This window comes from Haemorhous mexicanus, chromosome 6 (assembly GCF_027477595.1).
Source record: "Haemorhous mexicanus isolate bHaeMex1 chromosome 6, bHaeMex1.pri, whole genome shotgun sequence".
Lineage (NCBI taxonomy): Eukaryota > Metazoa > Chordata > Aves > Passeriformes > Fringillidae > Haemorhous > Haemorhous mexicanus.
The window spans coordinates 56,412,336-56,428,824 of record NC_082346.1 but is presented as its reverse complement, the minus strand read 5'-3'; the positions used below and the strand labels follow the sequence as shown (position 1 = coordinate 56,428,824).

General features: G+C 40.5%; 2 protein-coding genes across 7 annotated transcripts in view; one reads left to right on the top strand and one right to left on the bottom strand.

The window, feature by feature from the left end:
- Nucleotides 1–3,250, top strand: part of PPP1R13B (protein phosphatase 1 regulatory subunit 13B) — a 69,641-nt gene extending 66,391 nt beyond the window's left edge. For all 5 annotated transcript variants that reach the window (XM_059850419.1, XM_059850418.1, XM_059850417.1 and 2 more), the window contains 2 exons: nt 660–859; nt 1,716–3,250. In XM_059850419.1, coding sequence (XP_059706402.1) covers nt 660–859; nt 1,716–1,757 — 242 coding nt within the window. In that variant the 3' untranslated portion in view covers nt 1,758–3,250. The remainder of the gene's footprint in view (nt 1–659; nt 860–1,715) is intronic.
- A 302-nt stretch (nt 3,251–3,552) lies between these two features.
- ZFYVE21 (zinc finger FYVE-type containing 21) lies at nt 3,553–16,484 on the bottom strand. Of its 2 annotated transcripts, XM_059850433.1 has the most exons (8): nt 16,312–16,484; nt 11,350–11,400; nt 9,855–10,023; nt 8,085–8,160; nt 7,621–7,712; nt 6,780–6,833; nt 5,171–5,313; nt 3,553–4,317 (listed from the first exon to the last, which is right to left on the bottom strand). In XM_059850433.1, the coding sequence occupies exons 1-8, from the start codon at nt 16,432–16,434 to the stop codon at nt 4,282–4,284; spliced, it is 744 nt and encodes a 247-aa protein (XP_059706416.1). In that variant the 5' UTR covers nt 16,435–16,484; the 3' UTR covers nt 3,553–4,281. The 2 variants fall into 2 exon arrangements, with proteins under 2 accessions (XP_059706416.1, XP_059706417.1); XM_059850434.1 differs by lacking the exon at nt 6,780–6,833 and having other exon boundaries at nt 16,312–16,479.
- Nucleotides 16,485–16,489: the final 5 nt, after the last annotated feature.

The following is a 16,489-nucleotide window of genomic DNA, read 5'->3' as shown; positions in this document are numbered from 1 at the left end:
GACTCCTAACTTCCAGATGCACAGGCTGTCGCCTGAATTCTAATAGTAGGAACAGCCTTTTGTTTCCCATAAAATGATATTAAGAGTTGGTGTTTCCAAGGCATTTTGACAAGGCAGCCTGTTTCTGTGAAGGGGTGCTGTGCTCTGATTTTCATCCCAATGCTGAAATTCAGAGCTATCCATTATCACCTGAAATCTATAGCCAAATTTCTAGCAGATCACACAAAGAAAGAAATATGCTTTATGAATAATTAATTTACAGGAGTGCTTAGTTACTAAAATATATTTTGCAAGAAAAGCACTTCGATGGAGCAGGCAAATTTTTAATTTCCATCAGAGGATTTAAGCTTCATTAAGGCTCTGTCAGATCTGACATTGGGTGAGTTCTGAAAGCCTCAAGTGTCCCTGTACAAGGCCTGCTGTAGGAAGCAGTTTCCACTGCACATATAATAAAAGAGAAAAACCTCATTCTCTAAATTACTCTGTAAGATTTTGTTTTATCATGCAGTTAAATTTCTGACAGCATTTCATCATGGAAGTGCTGAAAACTGTTTATGAAATGTTATTAACAGGAGGCTAATATTTGGGCCACTGTGTCAATAGTAAAAATCTCAGAGGGAAAAAAAAGAGGCTATTTTACCATCTGGTGTTGTTAACAGGAGTGCAGGAGAAGCTGGGAGTGATGAATAAAGGGGTGGTGTATGCTCTGTGGGATTATGAAGCCCAGAACAATGACGAGCTGTCATTCCACGAGGGCGATGCCATCACTATCCTGAGGCGCAAGGATGACAATGAAACGGAGTGGTGGTGGGCCCGCCTCAATGACAAGGAAGGCTATGTGCCTAAAAACCTCCTCGGGGTAAGCTCTTTCACCCTCTCCCTTCTATTTGTCAAGTGCACCTAAAGTAGGAACAAAAGATGGATCTTTAGTCAGAATTCCTCTGTGCACCATCCACAGCAGTATGAAGTGGTGTAAAGCAGATTATTCTCTCTGGCCTCTGTGCCGTTGTAAAAAACAGGAGGGGCTACTGTTAGGAGATTGGTGCTCGTTGTCATTGAGCAAGTTAGTATATTTAATATAGTTTATGCTTTAATGAGACTTTTTTCTCCTCCTTGGCTAAAAGATAGAGCCTTTATGGAAAGTACGGTGGTTCTATTAGGCAGCTTGAAGCCTTGGTTCAGAAAGTTCTTGGGGAAGGTATTTAATACCTGGCACAAGATAAGAACATAGGTGTGTGCGAGTTTAAAACAGGAAAGAGCCTTGAAGATGACAACTGTGGGCACACTGTTTATGCTGCTCAGACAGATGGAACACTTTCAGGAGAGGCCAGGAATGTAAGGTGACTAAGTAGAGAGCTACTGAGGACAAAATGCATAGGAGAACCTTGCAGAGCAGGAAATAAGCTCTCCGAGTGCTCAGCTGGGAATTTTTGTACTTATGTAAAAGCATCCTTTGTCTGTTCTGGATCTTGAGCTAAATGCACCATGTCATTTTCAGAGCAGCCATGTTGCTGCCATTGGCAGAAGTAAATCAGCCCTTTTCCTCCTGCTTCTTGTTTTTCAAGAGTGGCCTAAGAACACTCTCAGGCTTACAAAAAATCCACCCCCCAAAACACTGTATCACCCAGTTCTGCCTAATAAGTACCCCTTAGTTATAAATTATTTAAGTTGGTATTAACCATGCAAAGCCTAATACTGTTATTCTGTTTTTTTAGTTATATCCACGAATAAAACCTCGACAGCGAACCCTTGCTTGAATTCAGTTGTACGACAGTGCAGTACCATGCTGGTAACTGGAAACTTAGAACATAACACTGGAGCCATCATTTTTGGTCATTTCACACAGAGAAATAAAACTATGATATTTAGTTTTAATGGTGCTTTCTCTTGTTAAATGGACAGCATCCAGGATTTCCAAGATCTGCGGTTTGTAAACGAGGATTGTTTGTGTGACCAGCACTGAGGAGGAGAGCGATACCTCCGCTACCGCCAGTGTTGCGCCAGCTCTCGTCTAACGCGGTGTTTTGAGTCAGAGTTCCGTGGTAGGAGCTTCCTTGTGTTCCGTGTTCAGAGGTGTCATTTGCAGAGTGCAGATGCACTGTCCAGTTTGCTCCAACCCCCCACAGCAACTGTCCCATGTCGGGATTTTGGGTATTTCTGTTCCATACCAGTGAATGTTGAGTTCTCATTACAGATCAACTCTTTGGGTTCTAGGACACATCTTCACCTGTTACATGCATAATTAAGTAGTTACCAAAGCTTGGTGAAGGCTAGGATTTTAGGTGGCAACACGGTAAACACTTAAATCCTAGTCTGGACAACCCCAACAAAAGCTTTACCTAGTCTAGCAACTTGGCAGTATTTGCATTTAGAATCAAGCTAGAGAACTAACAAAAACCAACAGTATTTGTACACTTCTCAAAGTCCCTACACAATATTTCACTTGGTGTTTTATTTTCTTATTATTCAGCCTACAGCACCGGTGTTACCTCTACAAATGTAAAGGTTCCCCTACTAACCCCCCGAGCTCGTCCAGCCTGGACACAACAGTTAGTACTGAAGTTGCAGCAGCTTAAGGGATTTGTATGTCTGCAGGGATGAAAGTGCAATAGTTGAAAAGGGTAAGAGTCTGGTAAGGGTTATACTGTGTCACCTGAAGTCTGCCTGAGTCAGTCTAGAAGAAAATATGAAGGACTGGATAGAAGTAGAGAAAGAGGGTCGTGTAGATGCCAAGTTGAGGAGAAGAAAGAAATAAGGTTTAGAGAAGGGTTTAAGAAAGGCAATAGCTTATTTGAGGACAGTTTCTGTGGTTCTTGGCAGCCTAAAACTGCTGCCAAGGCAAGTTATGCAATAACCTGTTCCACTACATTGTAGTTTCAAGCAAAAAAGAAAAACCCCACAAACAGGCACTTCACTGGAATTTTAATTGTACATGATTTTATATACCAAAAGTATATTTTGAATTTCCCATTATAAGTTTTAGCCATATTTCTTGTAATTTTCTCCCATTTAACAGTATGCAATTTGATTAACTCTTCATGTACAAGTTCTGTGTATAATTTATATATCCATTTCTGCAGTGCTGTAACTTGCTTTTACCACAGGTCAGCATTAACTGTATATATTGTGGTGAAAAGTGAAAGGGTATTATTGTTGAAGAGTTTGCTACATGAATGTGATGATTTCAAGAGCCTATGATACACTAATTCAGAGAACATGTAAATGTGCACAATAAAGTACTGCTAAGGCATGGCTGCATTCTCCACTCTCTTTATAGAGGTCTTGACAGCAGATGTGGATTTGGTCAGAGTCTGCATGAAAACACTAACTGTAGCTTGCCGGGGTTGCAGCTGTCAACCCACCTTTCCTCCTTGTTTTATCAGCTTCACTGAAGATGTGCTTACAAACTAGTATCCCAGTATTCCAATTGGGAAAAGTTAACTTAGAACTAAAATTAGTGTTTTCTTTGGAAAAAGTGAAAATTTTCACAGTTCAGAGACCATGGTGGCCATTACTAAAGAAGCTGTATATTACAAAATTAAATAGCACCTCTTTTTTTAAATAAGTGAATTAATTTATTCATATTTGTACATTAAATTGTATACAATTTCAGATAGCATTACAGTTAGATTAACAAAAGCTCATTACCAAAAAAGAAAATACAAAACTAAAAATTATTCTGGAAGCTTATTACAGAACTGAAGTTTCATGGTCAAGTTCATACAAGTCAAATTTGGTGGTATTCAGTGAAAAATTTAGATGTTTAAAATTAAATGTTTAAAAAAACCCACGTGATTTCTATAAAATCATATCTAAGGCAGATTTTTTTTTTTTTGTACATTGATTTTAAACATTTGGATAGAGGGAAAAACCTGAGATCTATACCCAAAAGCTATTCTCTGCAGAAGAGACATACACATTTGTTTGCTTCCTGTAGCAAACAGTATATATATAATGGTTACTATAAAAGTTGTGCTGTACATTAGCTGTAGTGCAGGTCACTTTCATATTAAGTGCCAGTAAAGGCTTAACAAAATATACAAAGTCTTAAAAGGTGAGGCTGTTTAAAGCATTAACTGTATACATATTGCACACTACCGTGAATACTCATGGTTCAAAAAAATACATTGCATTTGCCAGTTCTTACATAATGAACCACGCTGGAATGAGAGAGAGTCAAAACCAGCAAATATTTCCAGCTGTCAAATCAGCACAAAGTGAGAGGCAGGTCTGTGAAGGCTGGTGTCTGTGTGTGCCCTCAGGAGGCCACATCTGCAGTTCTCACTGGTCCCGAGACTCATAGAGAAGTTTTGTTGCCTAACAGAAAGAGAAAATGTCAGTGTTAACTGAAGTTTCACTTGCAGCCACCTTATCTGTTTCCCACCCCTCCAAAAACCTCCTTTAAATCCAGGGCTTTAAATTCTTCCTCTGTTTTCCTCCATTTGAGGCCTGCACTAGCATTCAAGAAGTGCTGAATGCACTTGCATGGTGATAGAAGTTTGAGCACATGGTGCTGAGCAGAGTAAAGGCTGGGGTAGGGGCACCTGGGGAGTTCTAAAATGGCAATAAAGCTGCAAAGAGCCACAAACCTGCCCATACACATTATAAATGACAGTTCTGATCAGCAATCCATCAGGTGACCGACTGGAGTGTGGCTTTGCTTTTTTCCCACCACATGTGGCTTTGCTTTTTTCCCACCACAACTCCGATTTAGCAAATATCAGCCTTCAGTTTCATTACTCATGCAGGGCCTAGCACCAAAAGATTAAAGACTTCCATTTCCAAAAATCAGCAACTTCTTTGAACCTTCAGGAAGCAGTAAAAACAATTAGCCGAACTTAGTGTCAAATGACTATTTCACATTCTTCAGCCAGTAACAAAATCCAAGGAAGTTTAAAGCCAAATTCTTAGTTCTTTTCATCTAATAATATACATAAGATCTTGGGAAAACCTTCCGCGTGCATAAATTCTTCCTGTCTCTGAGCAGAAAGCTAAAGTCATGTTCATTACACCCAGCCATAGCTTCTGTTTTCTAAGCAACAAGGCTCTGAAGTCCTCGATAAAAAAATAACAGAAATACTATGGAGGTGGAATGCCCTCTGTGGTGCTGCTAAACATTCTATGTAAAGATTTTCTTCAGCCTTGTCTAAGTTTTGGCTGCTCTGCTTACCTTATGCATAGCTGCCAGCCAGGCTGCTGACAGCTTCTTGTTACAGCTGAAGTCTTCACCGGCAGTAAACTTCATCTGTGTCACCTCGTCCGACCCTGGAACCTTGTACTGCAGGATCATTCCAACAGCACGAGTGTTGCCTCCTGAAAAGAGAAATAACATTCTGCAACAGCAGCAGGTTTTACCAACTAAGTAACACAACATTTTCCAGCTCATGAGTATGTTTGGAGAAATGTGCCCATTGCTCAGTTCAGAGCACAAGCAGCTGCTAGATCCGAGCAGCTCATGGCCACGGCTCATAGTGCTAGGCCTCAAATTGCTTCACTCCCTCTGCCAAGCACCAAGGCAGAACCTGCATCAGCCTTCAGGTAAAGCCACATACCTGGAACACCCTCATGATTTACTAGCACCACGTTAAGATGTTGATACCAGAGTTTCATACTGTAGCCTTGCAGTCTGCAGGCTTAGGGTCCAATCAAACTGATGGCAAAGCAGGGTCCTGCTGCATACAGTCTGGCACAGCAGGCAGCAGTCCCTCCAAACCTGGCAAAGGTTGGAATGATGCTTACATAAGGCTAGAGAACAGCTGGTAACATCATTTATTTCCTGAAGGAAATTGCTACCAAAGACGCTGCTCTGCCAACAGCGCAATAAGCAAGGTGTTTGTATCTCTTACTGAGGCTGCAGAGATGAAGATAAACCAAACAAAAAATACAGACATTTAACAAGAACTTTTAAAATTACACATTACTGTCATTACTTCCTGCAGCAGTGGAGCATGAACTAAGCTCTAGGAACAGCACTAGCATACACAGGACAGTTCTTACAAAGCTCTTTTTAGAGGTGTCTGCATGAAAGGGCTCCTGGAGGCTGTTACTGCAATGTCCGAGGAGCCAAAACAAATCACAATCTAAGCCAAACTCAATCTAGTTAGTGCTGTTAATGCACTTAACCCAATCAGAAGCCCACAGCAGGGTTTATAAAAGAACTATTTTCTACTCTCCTAGGATAAATGGAAATTCAACTTCATCAATTGCTTCTCTGCATCTACTGGTCAGAATAATGGATTAAGAGTCTACTGAAAGATAAACCAGTGGAAATCACACACCTACAGCCTTGACCAGTTTGCCCATGTTTGGCATTACTAAGACAGAACACACCTTGCATAACAAAGAGGCCTTTCTTTTAAAGTTGTGTAAAAGCAAGCCAATAATTAACAGTTTCAGTGCAAAGCCTTTCCAGACAGCACACAGGGAGTCTATTCATTTCTAGTATGCTCAATTCAGCAACCTGCTAAAGCAGGTGATCTGTAACATTGTGTACTAGTGCAGATAGCATTTCTCATCTCTCCTTCTCCCAGCATGGACAACAGCAACTTTGGTCTAAAGAACGTCTTGAGTACCTTAGTTCTTCTCCAGAGTGTTACAAAACATTCACTCTTGGTTTATTAAATAGACAAATGGGAAGGAACAGATACATATCAGACTTGAACATAATTCAAGTTGAACAGCAATTATGATCAAGCAAATAATCAGCACTGCAGAGGAAGAAAGAGTTGAGGGGGTCATGACATGCTTGGGTGAGTCATGCTGAAAGGCACTGCAGATACCTTCAGTCACAGGCTGGCTCTCCAGAAGGCTGGTGTAAGTGTGAATATCTTTTTCTACCATCAAGAAGGAAGGCAGGCAGAAAAGAGATAAAGCAATCAGAAGAGTAGTGAACAAGGAATTACAGGAGCATTAAGTGACTCAGCAATACACCTGGTTGATTTAAATACCAAGGTAAGTTTATTCACGTTAACATGCTGTACTGACTGAATAATGCACAGGTGGGCTGTGCAATTAGAAAAACACAGCAGTGACAGAAGTGTTGATAAAGAGCAATTATTGAAATTCCTGACCTTGTTTGTTCTCATTTCAGTCAATTCATATTCAGGCTCATCCTGAAATACTCTAAAATCTGGTAAGAGATGGGGCAGTAAGTTGCTGCACTCCAGTTTAGATGTTACCAGTTTCATTTGGCCACCCCTTCGTCTTGAATGAAATTAAGAAAGGATAGTTGAATTATTTACTCCCCCTCCCCCACTTCATTCTGTTAACAATGTTTGAACCAGTCAAGGCAAAATCCCAGCTGGATTCTGAAATGGAAGCTGCCAAAGACTAACAGTTCCCTCCTATGATCTCTAAATCAGTAAATATTTGTACCTACCCAAGAGAACAGGTGACAACCACTTTTACTCAGGTTTATCAAGAGGCTCTCCCACATTAAGGCTGTAGGGGAACTGCTCAATCTTTAGGTGTTCCCCCAAATCCCAGCAGCCACATGGGACAGGGTCTCACAAACTGTGCTCTATTCTGAGAGCAGTTGTAACCAACACAGTTAGACACTGGCAGCTTCATTATTTTTTTTTTTTTTCTTAATAGTACATTTATATTAAAAGAAAAATTTACCTCCAGGAGTAAATCCCTCTGTAAGTATCTGAACAGTTGAAATCTGTATAATTTCAATTTCATAATGGCTGTCTCCATCCAAAACCAGGTATCTACATGATAGAAGAAAAAGGGTTTTTTCACTCTTTTTTCCTACAATATCAAGTCCAAATCAGAGAAAAAAAATAAAACAATCTCTCAGTGACATTGTTTATGTTTTCTTTGGGGTGAGGAGGGATAGAAATCAAGCAGAAAATGTTACTTTTCATTGAAATTTCACCTTCCAAGACATTCTTATCCACACTGTTAGTAAATTCAAGCAAACATTCCAGTATTGTTGGATCTACCCTTTCAGTCTGATTACTCTCACCAATATCCTCAGGGCATGTTACTCTCATATTTTTTTAGGTTATGTAAGAATAGAGCTGTAAGTATAACAATGCTATAGTTTACAAGTGCAGTTTCTATCAATCTATCTTTCTCACCTCTGGTTGTTGGAAAGTCGACAAACCATGAGCTCAGATTTATCAGATGTTCCCAGAGTTACAAAGAATGTAGCACCTGAAAAGAAATGGTTTAGTACTCTAATACAGAATTCAAGAAGCAACATTCAAGTATCAGAAAGAGCAGCTAACTTTTACTTACTAATACACTGAATTGAGTGAAATAAGAGAATAACTGAAATATTAAACTGATTAACATCAGCAAAACACTCAAGTATAAAAAGCTGATCTTTAATTATCATGTTCTGACTTACAGGACCTTTCACACATGCTATACAATGTCTCCCGTGTGTAGAAATGCAGATGATTTTTAAAAAGAGGAATCTTTTAAAAATGGAAAGAGATTTGGAGGTGGCAAAGACAGGCAATTAAAGACCCTCTGTGATCACTGTAATACAAATGATTGTTTCTGTATTAAAAAAAACAATTTAATAGCAGGATGTGACCTTCAGTTCTATGCTTAAGAGACTGTAAACACATCTCTTTTTCATTACTGAAGGCTGGCTCAGTCTTATTGTGAGGTCAATAAACTTCAGCCTTCATGTTGATTCTTCCCCCTCAAAACTGCTTTGGCAAGGGGAAAGTCACTGTTGCTACACTAGAGAAGTGACTCAGAACTCCAAGCAGCCCTACACGCCCGACCCCTTTGCTTCCTCCATGCCTCATGCTCCCTGTATTACCCAATCCCAATACTGCTGGCCTGGGAAATGAAGAAAATAACATCCAGCCCTGCCCAGTGGTCTGCAATCCATCCCCATAACCTGAACCATGCAGCCCTGGAGTTTCACCTCCCTACTTCCCAGCTCAGCCAGGCTCACTGACCCTCAGCACAGAGCCTGTGCTGCTGAAGTGAGACAGAAACAGCAGCACCAAGCCTGGAGAAGGACATTACAGCCACCATCACCCCTCTCTGACCACCATCTGTGGCTCTACAGCAAGTCAGGAACAACTTCAGAACATGAAAGCAAACAGGACAAGCTTTAAAAAAACCTCTTCAGTTTAAAAGATGTGATTTAAGAACTCGTCTACGCCCTCATGATAAAGCAGAGTGAAGAATGATTTATGCGCTCCAGGATGAGCACACTCCCTTCTGAACCCAGGATCTCCCCAGGAACATCCATGCCCATGACACGTGGGGCTTAGCTTACCCATTATGCACACTGGCATCATGCTGAGAGATCATCAAAAGGCACTGAAGGATCACAGACTATTTTAAAAACTGAACTTTCAGCTTTCTTAATGTAATTGGAACATGAATTACTGTATTGTGAAGGTTTAAACCTATGGAAAACTGAGTACTCATGATGATCTGCCATCAACCACAGCTGTAGGCCATGGACAAGATCAAAGCTCTCAGATGAAGCTTGAAACAAGCACTGTATCTTGTTTGAAAATGTTAAAATATTCCCTGAAGTATTTTTCATCCTTATTTAATGTAATAGGAATATGGTTAAAAGATGCATTATTTCAAGGAAAATGCCAACTGCACACTCATCTGTTCTCACAGGTATTAAAAATTTGTCTTTAATTAAATCACTCTTTGTCAAGACCAAGAAGTACAAACTGAGAGGTGCAAACATTCACTACGAAGAGTGAACTTCTCTCTAAATAAACCCGTGACACAAAATCATTAACTGCAAAACAAGAGGTGCGACAAAGAGGAAACAAAACCACAGCCTGTTGGACAAGAAGCACTGCTCTTGCTGTTCACTGGAATTTGAATGAACACAACCAGGAGCCCTGGGTGCTTACCATTCATGAGCACTTTGAGCTGTTTGTCATAGAACTCCGTCTCCTTCTGCGAGACCAGGGCGCACTCGGCGCACTGCCGCACGGGGTCCACGAAGCACATGCGAGGCAGAGGCACTTTCTTACTGCAGCACTTGTCACAGAAACACTTCCCACACCTTCGGCAGTGGTGCTAAGCACGAGAGAACACCTCCTTTACTTATTTACCAAGGAAACTAATAGGTTACAAAAGTTTCTCAGGTGTGAAACGTGCAAGCTGAGGGACAGGTAGAAGAAATTAACAATTACAGTGGCAGACAGGAACCTCTGAAGGTTGGACACAAAGGATTGAGTATAATATGAACAGCAGCACTCTAAGCCTTTGCTGGCACTCTGCAAAGATGCTTCTGGAGCAGAAAAGACAGGAAAGGGCTTCTCTGGTTTCCAGTAAATCCTTCACCTCCCTGTCAATAAAAACCCATGAGAAGAGTGGTTTCCAGGTCCCTTCGCACTTCTGACAAAAGATCTTGGAGAGCTTCAACTGAAGTTTCTATTCTTCTTCAACTGAAAACACTATTATTCTCTTTTAAAACTTATTCTTTCTTCTAAAACTTATTCTCTTATTCCCATGGGAAAAATATAAGAATCTTCATACTTAGAACCTAAAGCTATTTCTTTTATCAGAAGTATCAGGCAGCACAGCACAAAACCAGTGAAGTTGTGAAACCAGAACAAGTATTGCAGTGTGTTTCACAGCCCCTAAATCTGCAACCAGTGGCCTGTGCTCCAGATCAGGGGTGTGACAGTGCCAGCAGATCTTCCTGATGCAAGTTCTCATGACAGAACAAGTACTCCCAGGCAAGCAGGAACTCATCTGTGGCTCAAAGCAAGCCTGAAAGTTTGATACAAGGAACTGATAACACTGCACTTTTGGTCAGTGTTAGGCTTTCCTTCCAAATGGGCTGCAAAATTCTCTGGAGTACCTATTTCCCAAGGCTACCTCCAATTGCTTCCCACAGCTAACACAAGGGAAACACAGCAGCTTGTCATCTGGTATAAAATATGAGTGTGTCTGGTTTAAAATTTCTCCTTCCCTCTCCCTCCAAACAATTAAATTAAAAAACATGAACCATGTCAATGCACTACAAGTCACACTTTCACATCTTTCTTCACTTTTGTAAGCCTGTGCTAACAAAGTGTCAATGTAATTATACAAAGGAATGATGTTCCCTCCTAAAAATCACTGCTGGCCATGTTTGGGAAGGTGCTTTGCAGATTTCTCCAAGTCATATTCTGCACACTAGTCTGCATTCCAAAGTGACCTCTTACCATTAATAAACAGTGTTAATGTTAGTGCTTTCTCTTCATCCACTGAGCCTAATTAGGTAGTTTACACTTTCTACTTTAATTGGAATTTCTCTCCTCCAAGCTAAAGACAAATCCTGGTTTACTTTTCGAAATATGTCAATTTTAGTATTTTGCAATAATTACTGCTTCATATTTCATTAATTTATCTTACCTTTCTAGTTATGAAGTCAAATTTCGTATCACACTGCATACATCTTGGGCACTAAAAAACAGTACAAATTAAGATTAGTCTACAATCTTTTAAAATCTTTAATTCTACCACCATATACAAAGAATGAGCTTTATATTATGCCCCATAAAGAAATACCTCCAACAAATTCCCATCCCTTATCTTTTCACCATGAATAGCTTTCATTTAATCCTGTTGTAGCAAAATAATGTCATCTCCATTTGCAAGACAAAAAAAAAAAAAAGCTGCCAAACTTCCCCCTAATGAATAGTGCATCCTGCCAGCAGGCAAAAGTACATCTCAGAATTACTTACCATTCTTGATAATGTTTGGCTATCCAGACAGTCCCATGTTCCAGAGTCAACTGGTTTTCTCTAAGTTGTCCTCACTTTACTCTACTACCATGCTCTGCTGACTCGCCCAAACATTGTTTACACAATTTAATGCTCTCAATACTCACACTTTTTTGAAACATGCTAAGAGATATTTGATTTTCTTCCAAGCCACCAAGACCTAATGCTTATTCCAGCTACAAAAAGTCACTTCCTGAAATATCTCTTCCCTAAAAAAAACTTCCACCCACACTCCTTTCAAAAAAATGACAGAAAAAAATTGAGTTTCTCCCTGAATGAGTTTCTCCCTTCCAGCTAAGTAGAGTTTAAGGGGTGACAGTTTTGACTGTGTTAAAACCAGAACTGATCAGTGACTGCTGGACAATCAAAATTTTCTGTATAAAAAGTCACCTACCAAAGGGTTGATACCTAACCCTTAAGGCCGCTGGATTTTCAACAAAACTTTACATCTTTTTATCTACCATATCAAACCCCAGTGTCTGAGGCTTATAAACCAATTTTTGCTATATTTACTAGCAAATATTAATGCAAAATTATGCCTGACAACTTACTAAGGAGAACATGGTTAGATCCTGCACTAGGTTATATAACTCTAGAAACTGAAATTCCTCAAAGCAGACTATGTCAGACTACAGCAGAATGTGTTAACCACATGCCCTAAGCTGAGCAGGTGCTATTTGCTAAGCACACAGTAATCACCCTTTCCCTTTAATTAACATATTTCAATACTTAACCCTTTTTCTTCTATAAATCCCCTCAGGTTACAACAGCTTCTATTCAGGGATTTTTGCTCCAGCAGATACTCAATCACTGTTACAAGGGCAACAGCTGCAGCCAAGAAAATATTACAGCAGCTAAATTAAAAATTCTCCAGAAATTCTTCATGTCCTTTTGAAGTGCAAGCTTGTTAATAATTGGTAATAGTTTATATGAAAGGCTCTGCTGTCTAAACAGGCATTTAACACATTAGACAGTAATGGCAGTCACTGTAGGGGAAGGTAAACACCTACTTGCAGAATTTGTTACAACAAGCTGTTTCTAAATCCCACACAGAAGAGCACTGGAAGTGTTCCTGAATTGTTTTAACTAACACTGAACTGAGGCATCCAAACACATCTTTTCACAATGGCTGCAGAAAAGGTTATTTCAATACTCACTGATAAATAATGTCAGCAGGAAGCAATTTCAGCATACACCATGTTTCACCTCTGTAACAAGTAGAACTCCACAGCTAATGTCATCTTCTGCTCTACCTGGTTTTAATTTTTGACATATAATTTCATAGCTTGCCTGGGAGCTGGTCCTGGCAATAATTTTGGTATAATAATTTTGGTATGCCTTGAATTTACCTGACTTGTAATTAATTTTCTTAATGAAAATATTTGGGAGTCTTTTGGTTGGGTTTTGGTGGTGGTGGGGTTTTTTTAGTTCACCTGGACTGGGTTTTTAATGGGGTTGAGGTTTGGGTTTTTTTGTTTATTTGTTTTTTGCCAAAATGCAGAAAGCACAAGTCACAACCTAGAGGGGAAAAAAAAAAATCAAACCCAAACTCTTCTAAATGCTGTTTTACATAGATTTCATACAGAACGCTATGCTAAACATAAAAGTGGTTTTTAGGAAGGAACAAAATTATCCATCCTCTTATTTAACACAAACTATAGAAAAATATTTCTGAATTCCAGACCCATGATGACAGCCCTGCCTGATACAAAGAGCAGTCCTAAATAAATCACAAGTCAAGTAGCACATGTTAGCTGGCATTGAAAAAATGGGATTTTCTTAAGAAAATGTTCTGACACATGCAAGCTCAAGACGCTGTTCCTTCGAGGTATTTCTGCTTTAAGTAACCAGAACAGAGTGAACCATTTGCATAATGTCAATTTCTGCTTTGCCTGGGACAAGATATTTATTGAGAACATCTTGAAAGGTGAATTTTTCCTATTCATCCATACACTGACATAATTAGAGAGTGACTAGCATTGAATTAAGTTTTATTGCTTGGAGGGGTTTTATCACATTAACAGAGAAGGAAGCGCAATGTCCAAGTTACTTCTCATGTCTTCAAACAAAAAGATGTGAAGCAAGAAATTAGAAAAGAATTCATGTCAGAAGTACATTCATTTCATGTGCAGTCAACCACCAACACCAGTACCAGATGACTTCATCTAGAAAGAGGAAAATGGAAGAACATCCAACAGCTCTTGGACCTTGGCATTAATTTAAAAATACCAAGGCCTGGTTCATTGCAAACTTCTCATGGGTTTGCTCAAGTGTGAGAACTTATTTCCAGAATCCCACAGATCCAGGCAGAGGTGAGAATCCCACGGATGGACAGGAATCTATGGTTACACTTCACATGCTTTATTTGCATGAACAGTAACAGAGTGGTTCAAGAAGTGATGCATGGGAACCCCTGGCTGAGCTCCCTAACACTGTGAACCTCTGCAAAGGAGGAAGTTCAGGAAATCCCACCTGGAGCACACCTGGCCAGAGGGGGAAAGGGCAGGATGCAAACACAGGGTAGACAGACAGAGCTCAGGTGCTCTGACACTGCCTGAGCCTGGCTTTTGCCAGGAGGGCTCAGTTCCCTCCTGCAGCCAGGGAGGGAACCCTCCCACCACCCCCATCTGTCAGCTCCTCTGCAGCACACAGTGCTCCGCAGCCACGGAAACATCTGGTACACAGCTGGATATCACAAGGCTTGGCCACCTCTGCAGGCAAACTGACACATCTTACTCCATTTCTAGTCCAAGGTTTCCTTAACAAAAATATCATCAATTAAGCTCTGCTGGTGATTAACAAAGAAATTCTGAGTCAGACAAGGCACAGGCAGAGGCCAACATTCTAAGCTCTGTCCTGAGTTTAATGATGCTCAGCAGAGACTTTCATAAATCCCCCTCAACTCATTACCTGTATGACAAATAAGATTACTTTTAAAAGTAAACTTTTCAGTAGTCCTGCTCCAGCCTTGCATTTCAAATTCCTCACAGTTACTGATATTTTAAGACTGTATAATCTTGTGATTAAAAAAATTTAAAGCTTAATTACACTTCAATGCTGAATAAGCTGCACAAAACTACCAATTGCCATAATTCTTAGGTGGCCTTAATTTAAAAAAATAAGCCAGTTGACTCTTCTTGCATAAGAAAAATAAAACTACTGGATTTGTTAGTGTTACTGGCTGCACAGCAAAAGCCAATGGATTTGAAATGCCAGATCAGAATTTGCTAATACCACTCAAGGTCTTGTCTTGGACACAGATATTTCATTTTTAATTATGTCTGACATGGTAACAAGAGCAAGCATTCTCAAGTAATTCACTGCCTTGGTAACCCTGTATCTTTAAATTTAATTGCTCTTAACAAAAACATGGAATTTATAAGCTTCCCTGTGTATCACATACCTGCTTTATTTAAGGAAAAAGTTTGCAACATATTTGGCAATTTTTAACCAAAGGGATGTCAGAACTCTAACATTTCTCTTCGAGAAATCTAGTAAATTTTTTTTTCTAGTAAAACAATATCTTACTTCCAGAAATCTAGTAAAATAACCACAAAATAACAATTCATAGTCTTAATCTTGCATTAACACATGCATTTAAAATATTTACCTCTATCACACTTCCTCTCAATTGCAAATATCCCTGAGCACATTCAGTCACAATTCAACACCCTCAGCCTATAGATCAGCAGACTACAGGGAAAAGCTGAGTTTTAAGGAGAACGAATACCTCCAATGGAACTGTAATATTAAATTCAAACTAAGAACACACATCAGACTGGTGTATCTAAAATATACAGACTTAATTCTCTCTATATATCTAACAAGTTTAAATAGGTCCTACCATAATCCCCAAACAATCTTTAGTTGAATTATACAGAACTTTCTGCCTCAAGTGATACGAGGGAGAGGGAAAAGTTTTGTTCTTCATTCCTCACCGAAGGAGGACTCGGTGTTCCCATGCAGAACAGACCCAGCACGTCCGGATCTGCCCAAGAACGCTCTGCTGCTTGACCCCGGCTTAAACCCACACTGGCTCATCTAAAATAAATCTTCATGCGGGTCACATTTAAATGCACTGGCGTGTGTCCACCCACAGAACGCTGGCAATAAATAAATAAACAAACAATGGATTCTATGTCGTATGTGCATCTGGGTGCAGCGACTGGCAACAATTAACTCTCGCTACGTGAAATTAAAAATATCACCATCACGTTGTTTGGTAAGTATTTAAAAGCAAAGTTGACTGAAAAAGACTGAGATGTTCAACGGCTCTTTAACACCACGAACACTCACAACAGGAGCCAGAAGGGCTGTTCTACCTCAGCCTATTGATTCAATAATCTATGCAATTAGTTTTAAACCGGAACCACCTTTACAAGCATTTAAAGCAACACTGCACAGTTCGCTACACTTCTAATCACCAATCGCTCGCGAATTTTCGCGACGGGGCCGCACACCGCTGAAGAGCGAGTGACAGCCCTGTCCCTGCGTCCTTTAACCTCTCAACCCAAGGGAAGGGAAAAAGCGGAGGGAAAGGGAAGAAGGAAGAGGGGGAAGGGGAGCGCGGCGCCCCTGCCCCCGGCGGTACCTCCTTGTCGGGCACCCAGGGCGGCTCGTCCAGGCCGAAGGGGCTGCGGGCGGCGCGGTGCTCGGGCACCATGCGCAGCCCGCTGGGGGAGCGCACCAGCTTCTTCGCGTCGCCGCCCGACATCTTCCCCCGCGCGCCGCCGCCGCCACGGGACGGCCGCCGCCGCCGCCGAATGGCC

What these genes read in the sequence shown, in the direction of transcription:
- ZFYVE21 (XM_059850433.1), bottom strand. Translation starts at nt 16,434, where the DNA reads ATGTCGGGCGGCGACGCGAAGAAGCTGGTGCGCTCCCCCAGCGGGCTG. An exon ending in GAGCCAGCCTGTGACTGAAG is followed by an intron (nt 5,314 to 6,779) that starts GTATCTGCAGTG and finishes TTCTCTTTTCAG; the next exon opens with GAGGCAACACTCGTGCTGTT. An exon ending in GGCTGGCAGCTATGCATAAG is followed by an intron (nt 4,318 to 5,170) that starts GTAAGCAGAGCA and finishes TCTTTCTGTTAG; the next exon opens with GCAACAAAACTTCTCTATGA.